Raw genomic sequence first — 27,989 nt, 5'->3', positions numbered from 1 at the left:
GGGGCTTGGGAGTTCGGTTATAAAAGGGCCACAGGAGGGGTTCTTGCATGATGTAATGTCCCAAATATTGACTGTCCTGATGGTAATGTCCCAAATGTTGACTGTCCTGGTGGATACACGAATCTACACAAGTGGTAACACTGTATAGAACTTCTTATTAACAAAGAATATAGCAGAAATCTGAATAAGACGGGCAGATTGTATCAAAGTCAATATCTACTTTTTTCTATTTTTGCAAAATTTTGTAAAGTGATAGTACTTTGACAGAGTGAATTATTTTTTACAACTGTGTATGACTCTACAATGATCTAAACACACACATGCACACACGCAGGCCCGCAGCCGCGCGCGCTGCCAGCTCCTTCTGACGCTGGGCGCCCCCTACGACCTCACCTGTTAGGTGGGTCTTTCTGCCCAACCTGGTGCCCGGGGGGCGGGGCCGCCGGAGGGGCGGGGCTGGCGGCGGACGTGACGTCAGCGGGCGGGGCGCGCACCTGGGCACCTGGGCGGCCGCGGCGGCGCGGGGCGGCTGCTAGACGCGCGCGATGGAGGGCGAGAGCCGGGGCCCCTGGGCCCTGGGGCTGCTGCGCACCTTCGACGCGGACGAGTTCGCGGGCTGGGAGAAGGTCGGCTCGGGCGGCTTCGGGCAGGTGTACAAGGTGCGCCACGTCCACTGGAAGACGTGGCTCGCCATCAAGTGCTCGCCGAGCCTGCACGTCGACGACAGGTCAGCGGCCCGGGCGGGGGCAGCGGCGCGGGGCGGGCGGTGGGCAGCCTGGGTTCGGGCCGTTCCCGTTCTCTCCACCCGAGCGGTCCCCGGAGCAGCCTCGGCAGGAAAACCCAGCGCCGGGAGAGGCCGTGAGCCCTCTGCGGGGTCGGCGCCTCTGGCCGGGTGGGAGGGACGCGGGGGGCGGCTTGGCGAGCTCCGGGTCTATTTGCTCCCGCCGGGGTCCCGGAATGCGGTTCTTACGGGAGAACCTCGGGGAGCTGTGTTCGCCTAGGCGTTGTTAAGTGCCTTGTATTGTTACCCGGCCTGCGGTGAGCCCCGGATTTTCAGGGTCCCGGGCTTGCCTTGCGTCTTCGACCCTCGGTGGCGCGTCCGGTCCGCCCAGGGCCCACTCTGGCGCTGCGGTTTGCTCCCGGCTTAGAAAAATTGCCGTGTGGGGATCTGGGCTTTGTGAGTGAGTTAGACTCCGTTCGACTTACTTAGTAATTTACTTTGGAGCACAAATTGGTGTAAGACTGTAATTATTTCGGTCGGAAGCCCTGGACTTGTCTTGGCCAGGCTTCCTCGGCGCCCTAGCACTTGAGAGTCGGCGCTACCTGGCTTGGGCCTGGCGGTGGGGTCCGGCAGGCTGCCCGGGAGCCTTGTTACAACACTCGGCGCTTTCTGGTCGCACACTCTCTTTAGGCTGACTTCATTTCCAGGCTGAGCCTCTGGGGAGCGGCCTTGCACTTACCCCCTTTGTGGCCAGGCCACCGCGCCCTCCTAGACCCCGGTTTCCCCATCCAAAGCTGGGAGGACATCTGCTTGTCCCTCGGTAACAGGGGCGCTCAAATAAAGACAGTTGGAAAGGACCAGAGCTGCCCCAGTTAAATTCAGTCGGTGGATTATAGTCTGTGTGTAATTTTAGGGGAGAGGGAGGTGGGAGGAGAGTCTTGAGAAGCAGCTCTTTTTGGCTGAGGGTTGTTCACTGTTTATGGTTGCATTTTAATAATTTTTTTTTGCATTTTAATAATTTATAAGCTTTAATTGAGTGCATCTAAATTACTTACCCTTTGGTGAAGTTTGCATTCAACATGGAAGTTGTGTGGCATTTGTGTTTTGCATGGAGCCATGCCATGCAGTGCTTGTTGCTCAGTTGTGTCCGGCTCTTTGCAACGCCATGGACTATAGTCCACCAGGCTCCTCTGTCCATGGAACTTCCCAGGCAAGAATACTGGAATGGGGTATCATTTCCTACTCCAGGGGATCTTCCCCACTTAGGGCTCAAACCCAGTGTTTCTTGGGTCTCCTGCATTGACAGGCGGGTTCTTGGAGAGCTGTCTCTATAGTCAGCCCTGAACAGACACAGACTAGAAAGGTGACTCCTTTGCTCTCTCAGAGACCTGGTTTCTAATCCTCGGCTTATTGAGTGATGGGGCCTACAAACTCCAGCTCTGCTCCCTCTCCACCCCCCATCACCCCTCTCCCCAGTGGTGGCAATGCTCATTTACAGGGTGGCCATGTATGTTCCCTGGACTGAGGTATACAGAATCCCAGTGTGTGCTGCCACAGCCCGTGGTCCAGGATCGGAAGAAGCCCTGGGCATCCAGTGGCTTTGCGTTTTCATCCTGGCCTGAGAGATTATACAGCAGAGCTATTGGTGGTTTTTTGCTCTAATCCTCAAATTTCAGTAGAGTGGTGACAAATGTCATGCAAATAGCACCAGCTCAAAGGTGAGCTGCCTGAGAAGCTGCGCCTCGGATTCCGGGAGCTTCTCAGTCTGGGAGGGGCGCTGTGGTTATTTTGATGAAATCGGAACCACTTTGAATGCCAGCTAGTAGTTAGATCCTGAAAGGCAAGACTCTTGCTGCTGTGTAGATATTTTTACCCTCTCGGGGGCATTTATTTGTCTGCTGGAGTCTTCCGGCCGAGTTTTCTTCATCAGCAAAGGCTTTTAACATCACCTTATTGTGTTGGAAGAGCAGAGTAAACAAGCATGTCCCCAGGCTGACTCATCAGCCCTCCCTAGGATCTGTTATTTCCAGCGTCCAGGCCCTTGTTTCTTGGGTGGCCCAGTTGGAGGTCGGATTTCTCCACGTGAGGCAGGCCACTTAGGATCTTGCATGGCCTGGCTGAAAAGTGTTTTGTCCTGTAACTGGAAGGCTTTCCTGCCCTGCCTGAAATAGGCAGGTGGAGGCATGTGGTGGGCAGCTGGGTCGAGGTCAGCATTGCCCAGCAGAAGAAATTCACCTCTTGCGCTTTGCCAGGCTGGGTGGAGCAGGCTGGCTTCTGCGTTAGCAGTGGATTCCTCTGATTGAGAAGATGGTCAAACCCCTGCTCTTTGTAAAGAAAACTCTTCAGGGTTCATTATTGACACTTTGGTTTGAGATTCTCATTCGGAGTGCATGCCCCTCCCTCAGTGGTGCAGGGGGAGCAGGCTTGCATCCCTATCTTGGAATGGTGGAGTGTCCTGCCAGATTTCCACAGGTTGGCTCCAGGCTCTTTTGATGAGCTGCACACCATACTGACCCTTCTGTTGGCAAGATGTTTTCTAGAGTGGGGAGTTGATTTGACTGAGGTTTCTGGGTGCAGCCCCCAGCCCCATGCCCCTCCTGGCCAAGTCTTGTCTCACCTGTTTTTAGGGTGGTACTTCTCACCCCTGACACGAGGGCCTGACCTTTTCCTTCCGAGGGCCTCTTCCACTGGTTACATAGGGACCCACTGCAGGTACAGGTGCGGGCTCATTTTCATCAGCTGCTTCTCCCTCTAGGGAGGCTGGGGTCTCCTGGCCACAGTCTTCATGCCACGCCTTGGCCACAGTGGGGCCTGATCCCCAGCACCCATAGAGGGCTCCTCAGAGTAGCGGCTGCCCCAGACCATGTGAGCAGGTACTTCTCTGTGGAGAAAGTCAGGGGCCGCCTGGTCCCAGACACCCCTTGAAGTTCGCAGCAGGCAGAGGAACACCTGCCAGGTAGCTTCCAAGGGGTACCTGGGAGAACTGATGTCCCCTTCATCTGCATCCCCTCCTCTCATGGGGACATCTGGTAGTCTGGTAGCTCAAGGGAGACGTGTGTCCCCCCTGGCTGACCCTCGTTAGGGGATCTTGAGGTTTCTGGAAGAGCTTAGTTGGGAGGGGGTGGTATTCCCATTTAGGTAAGAACTAGCCCTGCAGGCCCATTCCTCTGGCCCCCACCCCCGGCTAAGAGGAAGCCCGGGATAGCTGAGCACCAGCAGCTGCTGGTTGATTGGCCAAGGCTCGTTGGGGCGAGCCTGAGCAAACCCCAGGTTTGTACATACAGAGCCAACAATCCAACAAGCCCGGTTCTTGTTAGTTTTAAAAATAGCAGTGTGGGAACCCCTTGCAGCCTGCCTGAGAACGTAACTGGGTTGGTGCACAGAGAGGAGGTCTGGCTGGGAGGCTCAGGAATGATTAAACGGTGCTCCTGCTGCCTCTTCCCAAAGGTGCTTCCCAGCTCTCTCCCTCTGAGGAGCTCTTTGTTACCAGATGCCCTTCCCTGCACCTCCACCCTTCTTCCTCTGCCTGCAGTTTCCTGCTGCTCCTTTATCAGAAGGCTGAGTCCCAGGACCCATTTTCTCCCCTCCTCCCCCCAAGGTACTTGCCTCCAGATATGGTTGGGTGTCTTTGGAATTTCTGCCTGAGACTGGAGGAAAACCCCACGGCTTCTCCAAAAAAGGTCCTCCGGAAATAATCAGTTTGGGACTTCCCTGGTGGTCCAGTGGCCAAGATTCCTTCCGATGCAGGGATGCAGGGAACTGAGATCCCATGAGCCTAAAGGCAGCTCAGCTCAGGCTGCAACAAAAGATCCCGCACGCCTCAACTAAGACCCGACACTGTCAAATAAATATCAAAATAAAGAAAAGAATAATCAGTCTGGTGAGATTTCTCATCTCTCCCCACCCCACACCTTCTCTGGGGTGGGGGAAATGGGTTTCAGCCAGAAGAAAGATTGTACTGGCCTAAATGCTGCTGAGTAAGTGTCTTTAACAAATTGGACCCCGGCTTGGTGTTCCTTCTTGGAGCAAGAAGGGTGGGGTGGGGGTGCTTTCCCCATTCCTGCTGGGAAACAGGAACCCTTCCCCAGATGGGAGAAAGGAGATGTGATTGAAATGAATACAGAGGAGAAACATGACACCAGCCCTACTGAATTATGCCTAATTGTAGACACGCTTTTAGCATGTCACTATTTTGGGGTTTAATAAAGACTGATGTGTGCACCAGTGGACTCTGGTGGCTGGAGCTTCACCCCTCGCTGGGTGGAATGGGATTTGATGGTGAGGAGTCTGGGCACCGGTAGGCCTCTGGCCCCGTCCTGCACCTGGGCCCTTGGACTCTTGGACCAGTTTGACAATCTCTCCTGGTCCTTAAGTAATAGCAGCCATCACAATATCCAATCTCCATCCTTTGTGTGTTGTCATCAGCATAAACTGGAAACACTGCTTTGAGGAAAAGTGCATTTAAATTGACGAAAAGGAGCACTTTCATGTCTTTTCCAGCAGCTCCCAGAGAAGGCCCAGCCCAACCCTGACTTATTGAACTGCTGATACTGCCAGGTCGGGGGTGGGGTGGGGTGGTGGTTCCTGGCAGGGTACCAGAGGCCTGTTGAAGAAAGGCCTAGAGGATAAATGGGATGAACACCTTTTGTGTCAACCTTCCTGAACCTGAACAATGAGGGTGGTTAGGGGCTCGGCCAGCCAGCCCCCAGGTCCGTGTGAGGGGCTCCTTCCAGGTTTCCTTGATCCCCCTGCCTCGTGGTCCTGGAACCCCCTTCCCCTCCCCAGTGGGTACAGCCAGGGTAGGGCCCTCGGCTTTAAGACATTTCTGATTGAGCTGTCACGGAGAAGGTGATGTGTCCCTGGAAACGCAGACTTCATTTTCAGGATAGCCCACCTTCCTCCTCCAGCTGTCCTGGGATGTGTGGTCAGTGGTTACCCTGACCTGTGTCAGTCACAAAGCCTGCCTGGTGTTGCTTCCCAGAAGGGTACAGGCTGTCTTGGAACATTCCAGCCATCCAGCCATAGTCAACTTTATGGAGCAGACAGCTGCAGGGCCTCCTCCCTCTCCGCACCCACTTAAAAAAAGTAAGGTTAATGGGGTCTCAGTTTGGTGGGAAAGGTCCAGGGGAGGGGAGAGAGCCGGGAACCTGCTGACCTCCGTGGTGCGGTGAGTGATCTGCTGCCAGCGGCTCCTCTGAGCCTAACTCAGCCGGCAGAAGTCACCTGGGTCTTACGTATTCAGCCCTTTGGGCAAATGGAAGCAAACGCTTTTGCTGAGAGGCACAGAGCTGCTTTTCATAAGATCTTCAGCCTCAGTGTAATTGACAACCTCCTTGTCAGGCTGGCAAGGGGGTGGGGGTGGGGCTGGCTCTTAGAATGTCCTCTGAGTGACTGGCCTGTAAACTCTGGAAGCCTGCGGGCCTGGGGGCACTCCCGGTGGAAGTGTATCTCTGTCCATCCTGTGGCCAAACATATGTCAGGGCCACGTGAGCGCTGCATGCTGGACTCGTGCTGGTGGGGAGCGGTTGCACACCAGTCTCTTTAAAAGAATGTAAAGGAAGGCAGTAGGAGCAGACAAGTCACAAAGCTGCTTCTTCAGTAGGGAACAGGAACGGACCCAGTGCTGATCCCCACCCCTGGGTAGGGAGTGTCAGAGGAGGGCGCTTGAACTGGTTAGTGTAGGTGAGGTATCCCCGGAGGAGGAAGAAGGAGATGGGCCAAGGGTGCCATTTCAGTCCTTAAGTGACTTGTGTTGTTGTTCAGTCACTAAGTCATGTCCAACTCTTTGTGACCCCATGGACTGCAGCACATCAGGCTTCCCTGTCCTTTACTACCTTTATTTTAAATGATGCTTGATCCAGCCCTTTTCTGGCATAGATGTCCCTCGAGATCGGGTACAGGGCTGTGGTCTGCCTGCAGGTCATCCTGGAGCCCAGTGAGCAGTGTGGCTGCAGGGAGGGGCTGGCTGGGGCCAGACATCTGAACCCAGGCTTCAGCCCAGCCTGGGGCCCCCATAGGGGCTCTTGTGGGCGTCCTGCTGTCCATTCATTGGCTCTCTAACCAGAGTGCTAAGGAACGACATCAAACTGAGGCCGGTTAGCTCAGTTTTGTTCTGTAGTCGTGGCTTTATTTACTCCTGATACCTGTCACACTTGTGTTTGAGGCCAGTGGGGTTCTCTTGCTCCTTGAACCTGTTTAGAACTAACCCAGCACCACCCCTCCCGCCTCCTACTGCTTCCCTGAATGGGAGCCGACTAGTGATTCCCAGTAGCATTCTAGGGCCCTCTTCACGTCCAGTCCGTCACCAAGTCCTAATGATTCTCATTCAGAAATGAGCCCCACGTCGACCAGCTTCCTCCCCCTCTACTTCTGGCAGCCAGGGCCCCGATGACCTCCCTGAGTGTGTCACCCATCCTGAATGTGTATAGCTCCTCTGTTCCCGTGGTTCCTAGCCTGGGGCTCCCTGCAGAAGTGGGGCTGTGACCTCCTCATAAGCCCTTACTGCTGCCTACCCTCTGCCCAGCCAAGTTAGGGACCCCCTTTATTAAACCTCCCCAGGTCCCTTCAAAGATCTTGGATTTTTGAACGACACCTCTTTTTGGGGGGTAATTTTCCATCTTCTCCCCTAGAAGGTCAATATCCTGAAGACAGGGGAGGGTCTCTTGTCATCAGTTCTCACATGTAGAGGATGCGCAGTAAATACGTGTCAATAAATGAATTTTAATTGGATACAGATTAAAATTAAAGCAAATACTGGGAGTACTAAAGTGGACGATTCCAGGCTGTAGTGGTTTATTTTAAATTTGGCTAAAAATGCATTAGCTCTCTTGAAGGGGTTGTCAAGCTTAAAAAACCCTTGGCTTTTGGGGCTGGATAAGTCTTGGCCTTGGGGGCTGTCCTGTGCACTGCAGGGTAGGGGGGTGGGCGGTGCTCCTGGCTTCTCCCCAGTGGATGCCAGCAGCCCCCAGCTGTGACAAGCCAGATGTTTCCAGGTAGTGCCCAGCATCCCCGGAGGCAGAGTTGCCCCTGGGTGAGAACCACTGGTCTACACCCAGAGATCCTCTCCTTGAGACGCCCACCTTGGTGAGTGTTCACAGGGCAGGGGGCTCTCCTCCCAAATGCAGGGGCTGGACAGGCAGGCAGAGGTGCTGAGATGCTGTCCAGCCGAGCCCACTGAGGGCAGAGTCAGAGCCGGTGTCAGCGTGTCACGGCTCCTCCTTGCTGGCGGCCCCACCCTGGGAAGTGCTTTTGTACCTGTGAGGGGAGCCTGGGAGTGAGCTGTGGTCCCAGAGAGGAGGCTGGTCAGTGAGAAACAGACTCGTTTTCTCCGTGGTTTCTGCTTCTCCAGCACGCTAAGAAGCGGGGCCAGGTGCAGGCCGGGCGGGCAGGTGCAACCAGGCTCTGGAAGAGGCCCTGCAGTGGGAATGAGCCATCCTGGGTCTGGGTGAGGTGGCCGGTGTAGGAGTCTGTCTTCTGGCGGGGGGGTCCCTGCGGCCTCTTGCACCGCTTCCTACTTCAGTTCCCAGCCCCCCGTGGGCTGTGTGCTTCTGAACTGTCCCTTAGGAGCTTCCGAGAAAACAGATTCCTAGCACCCATTCGGAGCCCGTTCTCCAGGAGCAGGGCTGGGAAATCTGCATTTCAGCCAGCTCCCGGGTTCTTTCTGTGGTGGCCAGATGCTGTCCTTTTGGGCCTCAGCCTTTTCTCCTGAATGGACCCTGAAACTTTGACCCATCACACTGACAGTGACCGAGGCCCTGGGTGCTAGGCTATAAGGCCGCGGGCTGCACCGGGAAGTGACGTAGAGCGGGGTTGGCAGACTTTCTGTGACAGGAGATGGCGAATCTTTCAGGCTCTGCAGCCCATGGGGTCTGGGCTGTGGCCATGCATCTCTGCCTTGAGTGTGGAGGCTGCCCTGCCCCCGGGACTCCCAGCTAGTCAGAGTTCCTTTACAAAATAGGAGCTGGCCGTGGACAGCAGTTTGGCAGTTTCTCAAAAGGTTAGACATAGAAATACCACGTGACCAGGCAACTCTCCTTCTCAGAGTGTATCCAAGAGATAGAAGCGGGGACTTGAACCACATGTGTGTATAAATGTACAGCATTAGTCCCAGTAACTGAAAGGTGCAGACCCCCCAAGTGCCCATCAGCAGATGAGCAGATAAACAGTGTGTCGGTTCCTACAATGGAATGTTACTCAGCTCTGATAAGAGTGACATTCTGGTGTGTGCTCCAACATGGGGTGGACCGGGAAAGCATGATGAGTGAAATAAGCCAGTTACTAAAGGACAGGTATTATATGATTCCACTTATGTAAAGTCCCTAGAGGTCCTGGAAAGTGGAAAAGAGGTTGGGGGCTGCAAGGAGGGTTCCTGTTGAGAATAAAACAGAGATATTTATTGGTTTTTGTTGGGATGATGACAGAGTTTGGCTGGAGGGAGTAGTGTTGATTGTACAACCTTGTGAATGGATATGATGCTTGTGAATTGCACACTTGTGAATGGTTACAGTGATAAATACTGTGTTACGTGTAGTTTACTGCAGTGGCTGTAAAGAGAAGGAGGCTTTTGGACAGTGGTCTCTATAGACCCTGCTTGAGACCAGTGCTCTGTGAATTTCAGTGTGGGGTTGCGGTCAGGAATGACGAGGCCAGCTGGAGTGATGGGCTCCGCAAAGAAGGGGGCTGAGCTCTTTGGGTGGATAGTTCATTACAGCTTTTAACCTGAACGTCCCTTCTGTTATCCCATGAGAAGGGTCTGTCAGTATCGGCCGCCTCCTCTGAAGCCCAGAGCCTGTACTGTCTCAGTGCTGCCTGAGCATTTTCAGATCATAATCATTCTCTGTTTTCATCTCTAATAACCCCAAACCCTGTAGATGTGTTTGAATAACCATGGAACTGAAGGCCTGGGAGGGCCCAGTAAGTCCCCTACATACAAACCTTTAAGTTGCCAACTTTCAAAAATGTGAATGTGCCCATGTGTGCCAGCTGTTGTGCTATATACTATAGCTTTCAAGGTCCTGTACTGTAAGGTTAAAAAATGTTTTCTTTCTTATTTGTGTTTGTTTTTTAATATATTATTTCTGAAAAGTATTATAAATCTATGACATTATAGTACTGTATAGCCGATTGTGTTAGTTAGGTACCTAGACCCTGTTGGACTTACGAACATGCTCTCAAAAGGAACTCTATCGTATGTAGGGGACTCACTGTATTTGACACTAAAGTGAGCCCTGTGTGTATGTGTGCACACACATTCATGCATTTGTACTTATGTGTACGTGCATTTTAGCAATTTTGTCAGCCATATAGAGCTGATTTTCTCCTGGCTGCGGTGCCCGTGTTTGTGGCCAGGTGACCGCTGCCCGCCATGTTCCTTATGTCTTTGAACTTGTCCAGGGAGCGCATGGAACTTCTGGAAGAAGCCAAGAAGATGGAGATGGCCAAGTTCCGTTACATCCTGCCCGTGTACGGCATCTGCCGGGAGCCCGTGGGCCTGGTCATGGAGTACATGGAGACCGGCTCCCTGGAGAAGCTGCTGGCCTCCGAGCCGCTGCCCTGGGACCTGCGCTTCCGCATCATCCATGAGACGGCCGTGGGCATGAACTTCCTGCACTGCATGGCCCCACCACTCCTGCACCTGGACCTCAAGCCCGCCAACATCCTGCTGGACGCCCACTACCATGTCAAGGTGGGCTGGGTGCTCTGGGGGTAGGGTGGGGGAGGTTGGACCTCAAGCCCACCAACATCCTGCTGGGTGCCCACTACACACCAAGGTGGGGGTGCCCGGGGAGGGCTGGGTGCTCTGTGGGTGGGGTGGGGAGGGTGGTGGAACCTCAGGGCCAGCGAGAAGGAAGAAGAGGAGGTGGTTCTCCTGCAGGAAATAACTCGAAGCAGAGGCTCTCTCAGCATCAGGACCCCCACTCTTGTCGTGTGTGGCTGGTCCAAACGCCACAGATGGCGTAGCTGGCAAATGGGCTCTTAGGAACACAGGTCATCCTGCCCCGCATTCTGGATCAGGACTCTAGGAGTCCGGGCTTATTGGCCGTCTGACAAAATCAGGTTAGAAAGTGGACCACGGATTGGCTGTCTCTGTGTGAGGCCCGGTGGGGCTGTGTTTCCCCTTGGTGGTTCCTGGAGTGATGGGAATCTCAGGGTGTCATGGAGAGAAGCCCTCGAGGGACACCTTCTGTTGTCTTCACTTAAGGCCTGTTAGTTCTGATTTTTTTGGGGGTAAGTTTATAAAGCAGAAAAGCGTGAGGTATAATGTAGCTAAAAACCAGGGGCTGCCTGCTGGAATTGGCCATTGTTAGCGTGGTCAGGTTTGCATTTCTTTGAAGCTCTCTGTCCATGGAGGGCACGAGGTGACCTGGGTCCTAGGGCTCACCCAGCCGCCATGGTCTCCCCATGCCTCCGGAAGGCAAGTTGGTGGAAAGATCCTCACACCATGGCCTGGGTCCCCTCTGGCTCCTCAGCATCCTCACTCACCCTTGGAAGGAAGGCTGGGCCCCCACACTCTGCGCCCACCCCCTGCATCCTGACTCTGCAGCAGGCACAGAGCTAGGGCCAAATCCAACTGTGGCCGGTGGGGAAATCAGTTTTCACATCAGACATTTAGTTATAATGTGTCCTTAAGGAGGTGTCGCTCAATGAGCAGATTTTAGCAGAAATTGGAAGTACGCTTTTGCTCAAGTGAAGCAGGGAATTGAGAAAACAAACATCAGGTGGGTGGTTCCTGGTCCACCCAGGTCTTGCACCCCCACAGTCCTGCTTCCTTTTGGTTGGGGTGCTGGCTTCACGTGTGGACCCTCTCCACCCCCATGAATGTTAGCATTGTGACTGGGAGCCTGGGGTCCGTGGGCACCCAATCAGTGTGAGACCTTTGATCTCAAACTTGAATATGCACAAGAACACGGAGGTGAGGACATGTCCCCGCTGTGTGCAGAGGACCCTACCTGCAGGAGCTGCCGCATCTCCCAGGGGAAGTACCAAGTGGATGGTGGCTCCTGCCAAGCTGAGGCTCGGAGGATTGAGTCAAGGGCCGGTGTTGTCCCACTGTACATGGTTGAGCAGAGGTTAGAACCAGGTTCTGGGTTCCTGGAGCCCTTGGTCCCTCACCCAACCCGCTGCCACACATGGGATGCTCACAGACATAATGGTTGGCACGCATTGTCACACGGGGGTGGAGTGGGTAGTGGTGGTAGGTGTCCAGGCAGCCCCTGGGATGCAGTGTGAGGAGACACTGTAACTCCAGCTCAGGGTGAGGGTGTCCCTGGATGGGGCTGGTCTCCAGAGAGGACCAGTCAGGAGTGGGGGCACACACAGAACAGCTCAGGGTGGGGTGTCAGTGGGTGGGACTGGTCTTCAGAGGGGACCAGTCAGGATTGGGGGACACACACGCAACAGCGTTTTGGTGGAGGAAGTCATGGAAAGTTCTAGGTTTTAGGGGCAGGGGAAATAGGAGGCATAGTCAGGTTAGAGTACAGGATATGGGAGGGATGCTGAGACATCGCTGGAGTAGAATGCGCCTTTCTTAGGGGGCCCCCAGTGGGCACACTCCGTCCTTCAGAGCTGTCTTTTCAGAATCATGGACCACAGCGGGCCCGGCGGGGCTTGTATTTCAGCCCATTCCCTTCCCACGGTGCGGGTTGCTCTGCTGACAGCCGCGTTTGGGGCGGGAGGCCACACCCTGTAGGACCACGGTGACCTTCCTCCCAGCACCCTCCTCAGCAGCACAGCCCTCCTGCACTCTGCCCCTGGCGGGAAGGTGGTGGCCCTATTGTTGGGGGTCCCCGCGCCTGGCCCTTGGGAGTTGGAATGGCCAGGACACGGTCCCTCTGTTCTGTCCATACTGGGTGTTGACCTTCATCGAGGGATGGTCCCGATGCTGGACGCACAGTAGGACCAAACACTCGCCCAGCAGGGTGGAGAGGGCCGCTCGCTGGCACCCGGGGCTGGTGTCCTGTGGTCTGTGTGTTTCTGTGTCGGCTCTGAGGCTCCTTGGTTTGAACACCTTATTCCTCCACTTTCTTCTTCCTCCACTTGGCAGCCCCTAGCTTGGCAGGTCTGGTGCTTTGTGACAGTTTTAGGAAGTGGGTGAACATTCTGTAAAGGATCATGTGGCTTGTCATTGGAGACCTCGGATGACTGAGAACAGGTGGGGAGGGGATGCTGCCACTTTGAGGACACGGCCGGGGCACTGCCTCACTTCCCTGGAGAGGTCAGGAACGGACTTCTCCCTGACCCCCTTCTCAAGCAGGGGGCAGTCACCACGCACAGCCCCAGACCAGCAGAAAATGTATTTATGGGCTGCGTTTCTTTCATCCTCAGGAATGGCTCAGCGGGAGCTTGGTCTGAGGTTCTAAATCAGCTGGATTTCTGGGCAGTTCGTAGTTGATGGTTATTGCAGTGATATAACTGGAATCTGCAATCTTGAAATAAGATGATAAGTTGTCACTCCACCCCCTTCCCTTGATCCCTCCAGACTACATTTATGTCCATAGATAGGAGGATTGGAACTGAAAATTTCACAGCAACCACTATGTTTTGGAATGAGTATTCAAGATGCTTAATATTAAATGAACACTTGATATTAATATAAAGTATACAAAGTGTCACTACTAAAATATTAATTTTAGTATAAGCATTAGTAAACCCATTTCAAGTTCATAATGAAATAACTCGATTTAAAACCTCAGGCTACACTTGCGGCCCAGGTTGCTCACCCTAGACTGTATTCAGAGAGACACCCAGGGTCCTGTCCTTGGTAGTCCACAATGGCCTTCTCCCCAAGGTGGCACTGCCCTGCCCCTGCCTTCGGTTAGTCTCTGCTAGTCTCATCCAGCTGGACCCGGCAGGGGAAGGGCTGTGTCTCGGGGCCTGTGTGAACACTGGCTCTGGGCAATACCGAGGTGGACACTAAGTGTGAATGCATTTGTGAGTTACAGACACTTTCTGTTCACCGGGATTGCCGTACTGTCCCTCTCTCTGGGAACCTGGGGACCGACGGGGTTGAGAAAGGTCAGGTGGAGAAGTCTGGTGGGCCGGAGGGACAGTGGGCATCAGAAGATTCTCATTCCTGAGTTTGATGTTGACGCCAGGCTTTCACATAGAATTATGCTTCTTTTCTTTTCACTATGTATATCATGAAGCAGCTGGCTATACCTGAAAACAGTAGAAATAAAAAGAAAGGGCAGCCAGCACGTTTCTGAGAGTCTGGTCCTGACACTTTCCATTCGTCCACCTGTTACCTTGTGTTGCTCTCTCCTTGGTCCCGAGCTACAGGGTTGGATGATGGGTCTGTTGTGGGGAGCTGGTGCTTTGCTCTCCAGAGTAGAAAGTGTCTTGGAGGCCAGAGAACGGACAGCTGCCAGGGGCCCAGAAATGGCCAGACTGGCCTCCCTCACATGGACCCATGCCTACCCCAGGGCTGCCTGGCCCCAGAAATACGGGGCCAGGTCCAGCCTTGCAGGCTTTCTTCCTGTCACCCTCCCCACCACCCCCCGCCCCCCGCAGATGTGAGGACCGGTCCCGAGTCATGAACTTCCCTTGCTCAGCAGTGATGACACCAGGCCCCTGGCTCACCTTGTAGGCAGGTGAGCCCAGAACTAAAGGCCTGACTCAGCCGCATTTCAGATCACTCCAGGGGTGTGTTTGAGGAGGAGCCCAGAATTAATTAGAAGGCTTAGAAAAATCCATGAGCCTCAGAGGAGAATTTATAAAGGGGCCATTTTCCACCTGCCGGCAAGTGTGGCTTAACTGCAAGGGGTGTTTAACACCACCAAGGGCTCTGATTGACAGCCAGGGTAGGGGGCCAGAGGGCGGTGGGTCACTGCAGTGACTTCCCTCTTGTTGCTTCCCCAGACCTTCAGGGTGGGCACCTTGGAGCCAAGGAGGCAAAGGAGGGGGTGTGCGGGCCGAGGGCCGAGCCCCTGTGCCCTTGGACTGGTGGGCTCTGCGGTGGATGAACCGTGTGCAGGATGCTGTCTCCAGAGCATTCCGCGTGGAGGACCGATTGGCCGTGTGTGTTCTGCTCGCTTTAAAGGGCTTCTGAAGACATATTTCCCTTTAAAGGACGTGCCGCCACTCGCCCGCTTCCCCAGCTGCGAGATTGCATAACTGCTTTGCCCCAACACCTGAAAACGGAGGGCCGCTTCCTCCCTTTGTGCGACAGGGCAGCCGCAACGCCCCACAGACAAGCTGTAATTCTTCAGTTCCCTCTCCCAGTGAATTCCTTCCTGATAGTGTAATCTTTTCCCAGCCCGTCAAGCTCTTAATGTCTTCAGGCTTGGTTCTTCCCTGGCCGGCTGGGCCTCCCCACCTGCTCAGGGAGCGCAGTTGACGTGAGAGCTGTGATCCTGACTGGTAAAGGGGCCCACACAGCCAGGCTGGGGGGCTGCACTCCCCACCGCTGCTGAGGGGACACGATGCTAAACGTCCTCAAGCAGCAGCCGGGCCGCCTCGCTCAGCACGCTGCCAGCCAAGGCTGACCAGCCCCCTCCTCGGTGCTCTGTTGCAGATTTCCGACTTCGGGCTGGCCAAGTGCAACGGGCTGTCCCACTCACACGACCTCAGCATGGACGGCCTGTTTGGCACCATCGCCTACCTCCCTCCGGAGCGCATCCGGGAGAAGAGCCGGCTCTTCGACACCAAGCATGACGTGTACAGGTGGGTGACAGGTGTACAGCCCCGGCCGGCTCTGCACTTCCATTCCTTGGGTTCAGATGGGGTTTCTCAAGGGCTCCCAGGTACCGTCAGATAAGAGGTGCAGTCCAGATGAGAGGGCTTTTAGTCGGTGGGCACAAGCCACCCCAGAACTTTCTTTTTCTTCTCTTTTTCTTTGCAGCATGTGGGGGTCTTAGTTCCCTGACCAGGGATTGAACCCATGCCCCCTGCATGGGGAGCTCAGAGTCTTAACCAGGGACCGTTAGGGAAGTCCCAACCCCAGAACTTTCTTACAAGAGGAACTTCCCTGCTGTGGGTGATGCCACTCAGGATGGAGGTCGTGAATGGCTGGTGTCAGTCAGAGCCAGTTACATAATGGATGGGCAGCTCCCGCCTGGTGAGAGCTTCAGTGTTTGTAGGAAAGGTAGGCTTTCTCACTTGTCTGTTGAGAGAACCTGCTTTCAGTGGTCTGTGCGGCTGTCTGCATGTGAATTCAGGCTCCCAAATCCAGTCCCTCTGGCTCAGAACTTACCCTTCCTAGCATCACTGACCTGTGACAGGAACATGGACACCTAGAGGCTGTTCACAAGCCAGCATCGGGGATTTCTGAGCCAGAGAACAATCAGGAATCACGTGGTAGCATCCTTTCCAAAATTGTCATGGTCTTAATCCCTGAGACTTCTCCAAGAAGAAAAGCAGGGGGGCGGGTGTGAGTGGCGCTTAAGCCCCGTCACCGTGGCTGTTGTCCACACGGAACGACTGTCACCCCAAGCCCTGCCTTTGTGTCACTGCTGCCGCCTGGAGTCCCGGCCAACTGGTTTGACCACAGCCGCCCTGTCTGTGCTCTGCTGGGCTTCTCCCTGTCCGTCTGCGGGCGAGCGCTACAGTGCGCACTGGGCCCAGCTCGTAGGGTTCGGGGAGAAGAAGATTCTCTCTTTATTCAGAGTTGAGAGTTTCAGTTTTTGAACTGGCAGATTTCAGTTAATTTTCACTGAGGACTTTTTGTGTCTCTATAAACAGGTACTGTTAACCCAATGCAGGCTGATAGCCCAAGTTTGGACTTCTCTCTTTTTTTTTAAATTTACCAAATTGAGCTCTTTGGGAGTATATCCAGAGCAATTATATAGATATGTGTGTTTGTGTGGGTATACACATGTATATATGTGTGTGTGTGTATGTATATATTATATATAGATAAATATGTGTACACATATAAAAATATGTGTGTTCAGTTCAGTCGCTCAGTCATGTCTGACTCTTTGCGACCCCATGAATCGCAGCACACCAGGCCTCTCTGTCCATCACCAACTCCCGGAGTTTACCCAAACCCATGTCCATCGAGTCAGTGATGCCATCCAACCATCTCATCCTCTGTCGTCCCCTTCTCCTCCTGCCCCCAATCCTTCCCAGCATTAGGGTCTTTTCCAATGAGTCAACTCTTCGCATGAGGTGGCCAAAGTATTGGAGTTTCAGCTTCAACATCAGTCCTTCCAATGAACACCCAGGACTGATCTCCTTTAGGATGGAGTGATTGGATCTCCTTGCAGTGCAAGGGACTCTCAAGAGTCTTCTCCAACACCACAGTTCAAAAGCATCAATTCTTCGGTGCTCAGCTTTCTTCACCGTCCAACTCTCACATCCGTATATAAAAATATGTGTGTACACACACACACATTTATGTATGTATATTTATATGGTTGGCCAAAATGTTCATTCATGTATTCCGTAAGATGTTACAGGAAAATCCCAGATGAACTTTTTGGCCAACCCAATTTATATATATATTACCACACAAGTATATATAGCTTCTAATCACCACAAAGGGCTGTGGAAAGTTCGGCTGGCTGCCTACTCATCTTTTCCGTGCACTTGGATGACATCAGTGGGCAGGTTACTCAAGACACCTAGAGCTGTAGTCAGCATCTTATGGATGTGTCTGCAAGAACACGGTGTGAAGGAAGCAGACGTGCTGTTTTCCTCAGAAGCTGATAGTCCAGGGACAGAGGGCTCCCTCTCAGGGACCCGTTCCTGCTGTTTGGACCGACAGTTCGGTTGATGGAGTTTTGTCTGTTTGACACCTGAGCTTCCAGCATGCCTTGTCTCACAATAAAAGTATTTGCCCATTTAAAAAATTCATGAAAAATACGTCCATGTCCTTTCTCTCTCTCTCCCTGTCTCTTGAAGACTCTGGTTGAGGGGGTGGTTTTCCTGAGCTTGTTGCAGTGTCCGGTGAGGGGGGCTCTGGCTTTGTTTGAGAATCTTACTTGCAGACACTGACATGCCCATCTCCTTGCAGCTTTGCCATCGTGATCTGGGGTGTGCTCACGCAGAAGAAGCCATTTGCAGGTGAGTGGACGTGTCGGGGGTGGTGCAGCTGTCTCTCCTGGCACCGTGAAGGGTGTGATTTGTGGTCTTTTCTGTGTAAGGAGGGCCTGCCAATCGCAGAGGGGGCTGCCCTGGGTCATGGAGCTGGTGGGCTGTCCAAGCAGGTGGGGTGGTGAGGCTGCTCTGTCCAGGTCAGCACGGAGACCCATGGCCCACCTCATTGAGGGCTTTCATATATGCCAAAAAGGTGATCTTGCCATGCAGTTCACATACAGGGAAAGGCACAGATTTGATGGGGTCTAGTCAGTGGATCTTGTTAGGTACCAGCTCATTCTTTTGTGTTGTGTGACATAATATACATAGCATATAATTCCCATTACAATTTTTAGAAATTAATTCTTATTAGCATTTAGTTGCTAAAATTCCCATTTTTAATCACTTAAGCTATACATTGTGATGTTAAGCTCACAGTGTTGTACAATCATCACCACCTTCTGGTTCTAGAACATTCCATCATTCCCAAAGGAAACCCCCTGGTGGTTAGGCAAGTCATTCCCAACCCCCCACCCCCAGCCCCTGATCACCACTTATCTGTTTTCTGTTTCTATGGGTTTGTCTGTTGTACTTATTGCCAGCTAGTTGTTTTTTTTTTTAATTTTTTAATTTTTGGTTGTAAAATACATGTCTAACAGAAATGACTACCAGAACTGTGTTGAAGTGTATGGTGCAGTCGTGTGAAGGGTGTTCTCCTTGTGGGGCAGCCAATCTCCAGAATCACCGTGTAGATGCTGCCGCAGAGGGGTGCCCCCAGGTCAGAGTCCCTGGGTTGGCCCGCCCGGCCTGAGAGCTGGGGTCTCCTCCTTCCTTCACCCCACCCACCAGGCACCCACCATGTGGATTTCTGGCCTTGAGATTTCAGTACCTTGACTTGGTTTACTGGAAAAGTCAAGTACTTTTTTTCTTTATTTTGGAAAGATTTCCTCTTCCTCTCCAAGCCTATCTGGGCTACTTCATCTTTTCTGGTTTGACCAAAAAGTTCTAAAAATGCAGATCAGAGTCAGTGTGCAGCCCTAGGTCTGCTGGTTGAGAAGCAGAGTAGGATCCTTGTGGGGTTTTGTCTGTAGTTGTTACCCTGTCTCCATGACGCTGCCTCCTCAGCGGGGATCCAGGGTCTGGGTTCTTTTCAGTGTGGCCGTGTGCCCGTCCAACCACAGCCGTCTCCTGGACACAGCCCCTGGGGTCAGACACACGATGGGAGGGAACGTGGGAGCTGAGGTGCCCATGCTTTATCGATTGGTCGATGGGCCATCCAGGGTGCACAGAGGCAGCTTATGAATCTGTTCTGTCTGTGTTTGGCAGCAGAAACCCTTCCAGGTGTTTAGGTGACTTATGTTTCATCCAGAGGACATGCTGGATTTTGGAAGTCTGAGTTATTGTGGAGATAACATGTAGATACCTGAGCTCACTATGGCATACGATTTAACAGGAAAGTAGAACAAAACATCAGAGCAGACTCCTGGCAGCCATCGGTGACTTTGGGCCAGTTTTCCACCCCTGGTTCTCAGCATCTCGGGAGTCCCCTGGCATGGGCGTGGTGGGAACCAGAAGCTTGCGCTCCTGTTTGGTGGCCGGTGTGGTTTTAGGCTGAGGAAATCTGGGCCCTGAGGGTTGCCTTGGGCCCCTCATTCTGTGACCAGGATGATGATGGTGAGGGGTCCGTGCCTGCTTCTGAAGGGGATTGGAAAGAAGGCCAGGTGGGGCCCCACATTACGAACTGTAGGAGAAGGGTCTCCATTTACATAGCCCATGTGTGAAGGGACTGAGAGCCACGTACCATCACTGGGGCTGGCTCATCACCAGGCACCCGCTTGCTTTGGGGTAGGAATTCAGAAAGACTTTTTCATTGTTGCAGGGAGCTATGGGCCACTTGGAGGCTGGGCACTGTGACTCCACGGTTCATCAGTTTTCCTCTGTTAGGGCCCCTTTGGAACCTGCCCCGTTAGATATTTTTCTCCTTTGAACTTGATTTTTCTTTGAGTTTGCTGCACATAAAGATCTCTGTGATACAAGAGAGTGATTCCCCTCGGTAGATCACAGGTGGTTTCCAAAATCTAAAGAATAGAGGACAGATGTGTCTGGCAAGGTTAAGGATTTCAGAAACCTCTGTGCTTTGAAGAGGAAATAATACCATGTCTCCTGGGCGGGCACCCAAACTTTCCCACGGTCGTCGTCGCTCCTCCCGAAGATAAGAAATCCGACCTCAGCCCCAGGGAGCTGCCCTGACTTGTGCGCCTTCCCTTTGCAGACGAGAAAAACATCCTGCACATCATGGTGAAAGTGGTGAAGGGCCACAGGCCGGAGCTGCCGCCTGTCTGCAGACCCCGGCCGCGCGCCTGCGGGAGCCTCCTTCGCCTCATGCAGCGGTGCTGGCACGGGGACCCCCAGGAGCGGCCTAGCTTCCAAGGTGAGTACCCACCCTGGGCTCTGGGAGCCCTGCTGCCTGACACTCATGCTGTCGTCCCAGGGGGTGGAGTTGATGGCCAGGAAGGGGACAGATGGCAACCAGGACGAGGAGGCTGTCCACAGACAGGAGTGCCAGAGTGAGCCCACCTCCTGCAGGCTCTGCCCGCCCAGGGCCCCCGCCCATGGCCCTCCAGCTCCCAGGGCCAGGGAGGGGTGGCTGGAACCGCTTGGTCATCTCCAGCTGTCTACCTCCGGCTGCAGCCTGCTGTCCCGTGGAGCCTGGTGTTCCGGGTTCAGATACAGTAGTGCATCGTTTGGGGACCACATGACCGCTGGCCTGTGGCCTTCTTTGCATTTCTCTTGGGGCCTCATCCCCAGGGAACAGCTATGTCCTTTGGTTAGGAGAGTGATCCTGATGCCATTGGAATTGATCATGACATTTAAAACATACGAGGAAAATGAGTGTGAACGAGGTGTGGGCTTTCTCGCCTGGTGCTGGCAGCCCAGGCCGTCAGGGTACAAGCTCTGGCTGGGCTGGCTGGCGGGGCTCCCTGGACGAAGGCTTCTTGGGGAAACAGGGACACGGTGGCTCCTTTTAGAATCTGGCCAGACCCCGCATGTGGTTGCTGATGGGGGTGCCAGGGGTCTGCTCTGAGCTCAGCCAGGGACCAGCAGCGTGGGCAGTGCTGACCTGTCAGACTGAACACTGCAGGCGCTGGTCCCCTCCAAGGTCACGTGCTTAAGTAGCTCATTTGCTAATTCATTGTCTGAGTGACACACCCATTTGTGTTTTCCTCCAAAGAAATCACTTCTGAAACCGAAGACCTGTGTGAAAAACCTGATGAGGAAGTGAAAGAGACGACGACTCAAGACCCAGATGTAAGAGACCCACCTGATGCCGAAGCCGAGGTAATGGGGACCCTCCCGGGGCCTGGTTTCTGCCACATCAGTTTCAGGGATTGAGTCTCTGCTTCCTGCAGGCGCCCTGCCAGCCTGGGCCACTCGCCTGGTTCTGTGCCTTGGGCCGGCTGCAGAGTTCTGTCTCAGGGCAGGGGTAGGTCCATGGTGTACTGGCCCCAGATTGGTTTCCTGCCTGACAGTATCCCGTCCCCACCTCCTGTCTGTGCTTAGGGAAGGGCAATGTGGGCCCATGGCTGACATTAAGTAGCCACCGTCTGGATACTTTGTGTGTGTGGTTTTCTGACTGCACTGCACAGCACGTAGGATCTTAGATCCTTGACCAGGGACAGAACCCGCACCCCCTATATTGAAAGGGCAGAGTCTTAACTATTGGACCGCCAGGGAAGTCTAGGCCAGATGCTCTTTGAACCAGGGGAGCTGCTTGAAGCCCCCGCTGGGCCACAATGGGGAGAGAGGTCTGGGCTCCGGGGGTCTGGGTGTCTTTCTGCACCTCGAGGTTGGGGATTGGCACCTTTCTAACTGCCCATAAATGTTTTTCCTCTACTAGTGCCACATAGGTTATGTAAGATGTGATAAGAAATTCAAACTATGCTAACTAAATAAATACCTTTAAGGCAGTAGGACTTGTAAAGTGGAGGCTGATAAACTGACTTTATAAGGTGTTATCTGGTGTTATCATCCCTGGCTGGGGTGTAAGGCCGGCAGATAAGTAACCGTTTATGGTATGTCTGCTATCTGAGCATGAGGGCCCTGTGTGTCAGGTCAGAGGGCAGAGCGATGGTGGAGGGGACCTGGCTCCGGATAAGGAAAAGAGCGGCCCAGCACGTGGGGGTGACTTGGCGCACCAGGCCGCTGGGTCAGAGGATTTGGGGAAGGATCATGAGTCCCTTGCAGGCTCCGATCCCTCACCAGGACCTGCCCTTCTCCCCGCTGTCAGGACAGAGCCTACGAAGGGCCAGTTAGCACGGGTTGAGCTGAAACACCCTGCCGTCCCCATGGCTGGGCCCCACACCTCACCTGTGTACCCACAGCCCCCAAGCCAGCTTTGCATGGCCCCAAGGAGTGTTCAGGGTATTAGGACCCTACCCGAACCCATCTCCTTCCTCCGGTTCCTATCAGCAGTGACCTGTCCTGGGTGGAGGTGGCTTCACCTCCTGCGGCTTATTCACCTTCTGTCTGGCTAGCAGTGCACTGGGGCTCAGCATGGTGACGGACATCTGTTCCTACCATCTTGTCTTACGATGTCCTCCTGCTGGAGTCTTTGGGCACTGTGGAGCCATGGCAAGTGCTGCATGCTAAGTTGCTTCAGTCGTGTCCAGCTCTTTGTGACCCCGTGGACTGTAGCCCACCAGGCTCCTCTGTCCATAGGATTCTCCAGGCAAGAATACTGGTGTGGGTTGCCATTTCCTTCTCCAGGGGATCTTCCTGACCCAGGGGTTGAACCCATGTCTCTTACGTCTTCTGCATTAGCAGGCAGGTTCTTTACCACAAAGAGTCGGACATGACTGAGTGACTAACACTTTCCCTTTCTTTAGCACCAGCACCATCTGGGAACAGGAGTTAAATTCTCTGTGTGGCTCACGGGGGACCCACGTGTTCCCCTGATCCTGCCCCATCGGGTCATGGACGGAGCCTCATTTCTTGTCTGCTTGTCTCCACAGGCCCCCGTGCCCACTCCACTGAAGCGTGCATCTGCTCCCACCTTTGACAACGATTACAGCCTCTCCGAGCTACTGTCCCAGCTGGACTCCGGCATCTCCCAGACCCTTGAGGGCCCAGAAGAGCTCAGCCGCAGCTCCTCCGAGTCCAAACTTCCATCTGCAAGCAGCGGCAAGAGGCTCTCTGGGGTGTCCTCTGTGGATTCCGCTTTCTCCTCCCGAGGGTCACTGTCCTTATCTTTCGAGCGGGAGCCTTCAACGAGTGGTGAGCAGGGGCCCCCGCACCTGGGAAATAATGGGTTTAATTTGGGGGGAGCAGGCAGTGTGTGAGCAGCTGAAAAGGATCAGGTGTCTTGTTTCTTGACCCGGCTGTAGTTCTTCTGTGTTTTCTGCAGCTCTTTGCTTATTGGATTTGGGTGTCAGTGCACATTGGAGGTGCACATGGGCTGAGCGGGTGTCACTTAGGTGTAAGGGGAATGGGTCATGCCCCTGGCTGTGTGGAGGGTCTCACCTGTGCCGACACCGCGTGCAGGGACTGACCTCAGGTGTGCAGGTTGAAGAAGCTGGATTGTATCAGGTAGCCCAGTGAATGGATGGACTCCCTCTTCCTGGAGACCTCTCTCTCTTTTGTAATGTCAGTCCTTTCTCAGGCAAGGCTGGGTACACAGCCCATTCTTATTTGTGGGCTCCTGTTTCCTGGACCTGTGTGTGTTGATGGGTGTGCTGTCATTGGAGGTCGTAACTGCCTGGTCCTGACTATACACCTTGGGTTTTCTTTCTGGAGGGCACTTTTCCATGCCCCTGCCTTGTCCCACTTGCTGGCCCTCGGGCATGGGGGCCCTCCTGTGAGGGCCTTACTGCGTCTCCTGTGAGGACAGTGTGTGAGGTTTCCTTTCCATGAGGAAGAGACAGATGTTCATGCTTAGCGCTGCAGCACAGGGGTGGCCGGAGGGTCGTGGGGACACTGCAGACCTCAGGAGGAAGGGGCGCTTGCTCTTCCTGGGGAATCAGGAATTCTTCCTGGAATGAGGACCTTGCCTAGATGCCGTGGACCTCCTGGGATTTTTAGAGTGGCGTATTTGGGATTAAAGAGAGCATTTGGGGTAAGGAGACACCTTGCAAAGATGCAGAGGTAGGGAAGGCCTGGCTGCATCGGAGGTGAGCAGTCAGCGATGAGGTTGGAAAGAAAGAAGCACCTGTTTCCCGTGGAGAAACTCGTGAGAACTCTCTCTTCTCAGGGTCTGATACCCTCAGGTGACGTGTTCATGCTTAGATCCGTCACTGGTCTGTCTCAGGAGCCTGTGCTGAAACACCAAGTCCTGACTGCGTTCACTGTTTTCCTAGCACACCTGGCACCCCTCCTCCTGCGCACAGCCCCTTCAGCGTGTTGCCCATGAAGGCATCTTGTTTCATGCATATCAGAACCCCAGACAACATAGTGGGGTTTTTCTGTAAATCAAATACTTACATGTTTACATCATGAGTAACAGTCCTTCTAAAGTGGGAGTCTCAGTCCTTGGAAGATTTTTCTAGGAAGCGTCCTAGGTGGTGGTACTGGGACAAGAGATGCCATTTGGAGGTTGGGCTGCAGGCAGCTGCTTGGCCCTGGAGGGGTGCCCTGGGGTGGGAGCTGCCAGCTCTCTGGTGGGTTGGGGGCTCCTGCCTGCTTTCTGTTCACCGCCTCCTCTCCCTTGTTAGCAGTCACTGCCGTTGCTGAGTACCAGCAAGGGCCTGAATTTTATATCCTTTATTTAATCACAACTTTATCAGATAGTTAGAATGATTTTCCTTTTGCAATTTGACAAAAGAGCACTTTGGGGATATTCATTGACTTGCCTGAGGTCTCCCCATGAGATCTTAAACCACATGGGCAAACACTTAAGCGATTTCAGGTAAACAGTAGCTACATTCAAACACCGGCCAGACCTCGGGAGTCGCCCCGTCTGACCCCTGCATCTGCTCTCCCCGCAGACCTTGGCACCACCGACATCCAGAAGAAGAAGCTGGTGGACGCCATCGTGAGTGGGGACACCAGCAGGCTGATGAAGATCCTGCAGCCCCAGGACGTGGACCTGGTCTTGGACGGGGGTGCCAGCCTGCTGCACCTGGCCGTGGAGGCCGGGCAGGAGGACTGCGTCAAGTGGCTGCTGCTCAACAATGCCAACCCCAACCTCACCAACAGGAGGGGCTCCACCCCACTGCACGTGGCTGTGGAGAAGCGGGTGCGGGGCGTCGTGGAGCTCCTGCTGGCTCGGAAGATCAGTGTCAACGCCGCAGACGAGGACCAATGGACGGCCCTGCACTTCGCGGCCCAGAACGGGGATGAGGGCAGCACGCGGCTGCTGCTGGAGAAGAACGCCTCCGTGAGCGAGGCAGACTGCGAGGGCCGGACGCCCATGCACGTGGCCTGCCAACACGGCCAGGAGGGTGTCGTGCGGATCCTGCTGCGCCGTGGCGTGGATGCAGGCGTGCCGGGGAAGGATGCCTGGGTGCCGCTGCACTACGCTGCCTGGCAGGGCCACCTGCCCATCGTCAAGCTGCTGGCCAAGCAGCCGGGGGTGAGTGTGGACGCCCAGACGCTGGACGGGAGGACACCCCTGCACCTGGCTGCCCAGCGCGGGCACTACCGCGTAGCCCGCGTCCTCATTGACCTACATTCCGACGTCAACGTGTGCAACCTGCTGGCGCAGACGCCACTGCATGTGGCTGCGGAGACGGGCCACACGAGCACAGCCAGGCTGCTTCTGCACCGGGGTGCCCGCAGAGAGGCGGTGACCGCAGAGGGCTGCACCGCCCTGCACCTGGCCGCTCGCAACGGGCACCTGGCAACCGTCAAGCTGCTGGTGGAGGAGCGGGCCAACATGCTGGCCCGGGGCCCCCGCAACCAGACGGCGCTACACCTGGCCGCTGCCGGCGGACATTCAGAGGTGGTGGAGGAGCTGGTCAGCGCCGACGTGCTCGACCTGTCCGATGAGCAGGGCCTCAGTGCACTTCACCTGGCCGCCCAGGGCCGACATGCCAAGACGGTGGAGACTCTGCTCAGACACGGAGCCCATGTCAACCTACAGAGCCTCAAGTTCCAGGGCGGCCCCAGTCCTGCCGCCACGCTCCTCCGCCGGAGCAAGACCTAGCCTGCTAACCCTGGAGACGGGGCCCAGCAGGATTCCTGTCCCAGCATCACGCTCTGCTCTCCCATCTGTGGCCTGCGGGACACTGACCAAGCTTAGGCATTACCTGCCCTCCCGATGAGGTTGATCAGAGTATGCTTGGCCGCTGCCAGTGAGCACCCCGTGTCGGAGGAATGGTGGGCCGGAGGCAATTGGTTGTGTCCCTCACTGCTGATGTTGGTCCCTCGGTGACAGAGCCATGAGCTCCCCTGTCCTGAGCGGCTGCCTGGAGTGCACGGGAACACAGGTGTGGGAGGAGCTGAGTCTTTTGTCTCCATTTGCAGCAGTGAAGAAGCTTACTCCAGAAAGTTTGAGTGCGATTCTTGTTTTATAGAATATCATTAATGGATGAAGAGTGTCAGCCGTCTCTTGAGATATGTTAAAAGCACGCACTTCAGGGACTTCCCTGGTGGTCCAGTGGCTAAGATGCCATGCTCACGATGCAAGGGGCCTGTGTTTGAGCCCTGGTCAAGGAACTGGGTCCCACACGCCACAACTGAAGATCCTGCGTGCATGACAGAGACATGGTGCAGCCAAATAGATAATGAAAATCTGAGTAAAAAGTGCATAATCTAGTTTGTGGGCAACGAGCATAAACTGATAAGTTGGTTTTTTTTAAAACAAAAGCAGTAGTCATCTTACCGGCCCTTTTACACCCAAGTTTGTCCATCACTCAGTCCTTGTGGGTGGCCACGCATGGATGCCAACTGTGCTACCTGCCTTTGTTCGTTTCATGTTGCATAAAATATTTGAACTCTAAAGTTAGCTGTCCAAAAGTCAAGAAAAATGAACTGACAGCCTCAGTTCTGGACTCAGAACAGTGTTACCGAGTTCAGTGACCCACCTTTCACATCATTTTCTCTCCAGTTCTTGTATTTGGAGAGATGGTGGTTTGTGGTGTGTGATGCTGTGTTGGGGTCTCCCAGGGGACTCCTAACTTGCTTTACAAACAGCTACACTGTGCAGGGGCCTCAGCTTTTGGGGTGTGACCCCCGGGACAACTCCAGGAGACAGCCTTGGATAGAAAAGCACTATTCTTTCATGGTCAAGTGTGTCCCACACCTCCCGCTGATGCTGCTGTGAGAGTCAGTTTGCTGAAGGACCCCAGCCTGTATGTACACATGCCCCTTGGCCTGGTGTATGAAGCAGAGATTGATATTAATGTACCATGTATGTTAATGTGAATCTGTGGGCAGGTTACTTCTTTTCTATAACAGGAAATATCCCGACTGCTTAGAACTGGCTATGTTTTAATATGCCTTGTGCTTTACTATGTTGTATTACTGTTGGATGTAGAATGCGTGGAAGAAAGTCTGCTTAATGTCAATAAAGCTGAGTTCTCTTCCTACTTCTCTGAAGCCCATGAGACTACATCTTTTTATAAATGAGCTCAAATAATCGGATTTCTGCAGACCAGGGGTTGAGGCAGTCACACGTGGTGTGGAGACGCCCTTTGGAAGGGCAGCCTGGAGTTGAGGTCAGAAGCAGGGGTGACCCAGCAGCAAACATTCCCTTGTTACCAACCAGCATAGCCAGGGCAGGGACCACCCAGCATACAGTCTCCGCTTGCTGTGCATGCTGCGTCTCAACCCCAGCCTTGGAGACATGGTCCCGTGGGCTCAGGTGCCTCACGACTTTGTTGTCACCCTGTCACCCCTGTGTCTGATGACTTTGTTGTCACTGTGTCCCCCCTAGAGACACACCTGCTGCCTCACTCCAAGCAGAGAGGTCAGACCCATGACCATGACCCGTGTATCCCTTTGATTTCTGTGGTTTCCAGACTCCACGTCCAGCAATTGTGAGGACATTCTGAGCCGGGTGCAAATTTCTTCTGAATCCTCCTTGGGCTAAGGGCACCGCCCGTCAGCTCCTGGTGCTCTCCCCACTGCACATGGGCCTGGGTACCATGGGCACCTGCTTTTCCACTTGAGCACTTCACACCCAAGTGCTGACTCACCCAGAGTTGCCGTCTTCAGGTCACTGCGCCTGGTTCCGGTTCTTCGGGACCTTAGCTGGAGGCATTTCACTGCCCAGCATCAACTACTTGGATGTGTCAGGCAGTTTGATTCAGGCCTC

At 54.2% G+C, this 27,989-nt stretch overlaps 1 protein-coding gene across 1 annotated transcript; it reads left to right on the top strand.

The window, feature by feature from the left end:
- The first annotated feature begins 452 nt into the window (after positions 1-452).
- Positions 453-27,261, top strand: RIPK4 (receptor interacting serine/threonine kinase 4). The gene is made up of 8 exons (XM_081574172.1): positions 453-727; positions 10,115-10,406; positions 15,234-15,382; positions 17,676-17,725; positions 20,010-20,168; positions 20,970-21,076; positions 22,750-23,011; positions 24,718-27,261. The coding sequence occupies exons 1-8, from the start codon at positions 546-548 to the stop codon at positions 25,875-25,877; spliced, it is 2,361 nt and encodes a 786-aa protein (XP_081430298.1). The 5' UTR covers positions 453-545; the 3' UTR covers positions 25,878-27,261.
- The last annotated feature ends 728 nt before the right edge of the window (positions 27,262-27,989 follow it).

The sequence above is a fragment of the Giraffa tippelskirchi genome, chromosome 2, assembly GCF_054371585.1.
Source record: "Giraffa tippelskirchi isolate mGirTip1 chromosome 2, T2T-mGirTip1v1.2.pri, whole genome shotgun sequence".
NCBI lineage: Eukaryota > Metazoa > Chordata > Mammalia > Artiodactyla > Giraffidae > Giraffa > Giraffa tippelskirchi.
The sequence above is the reverse complement of the archived record's forward strand: the minus strand, read 5'-3'. Positions and strand labels throughout refer to the sequence as shown.

Coding starts and splice junctions, on each gene's coding strand:
- RIPK4 (XM_081574172.1), top strand. CDS start 546: ATGGAGGGCGAGAGCCGGGGCCCCTGGGCCCTGGGGCTGCTGCGCACC. Junction 17,726..20,009: donor GCAGAAGAAGCCATTTGCAG/GTGAGTGGACGT, acceptor TTCCCTTTGCAG/ACGAGAAAAACATCCTGCAC. Junction 20,169..20,969: donor GGAGCGGCCTAGCTTCCAAG/GTGAGTACCCAC, acceptor TTTCCTCCAAAG/AAATCACTTCTGAAACCGAA.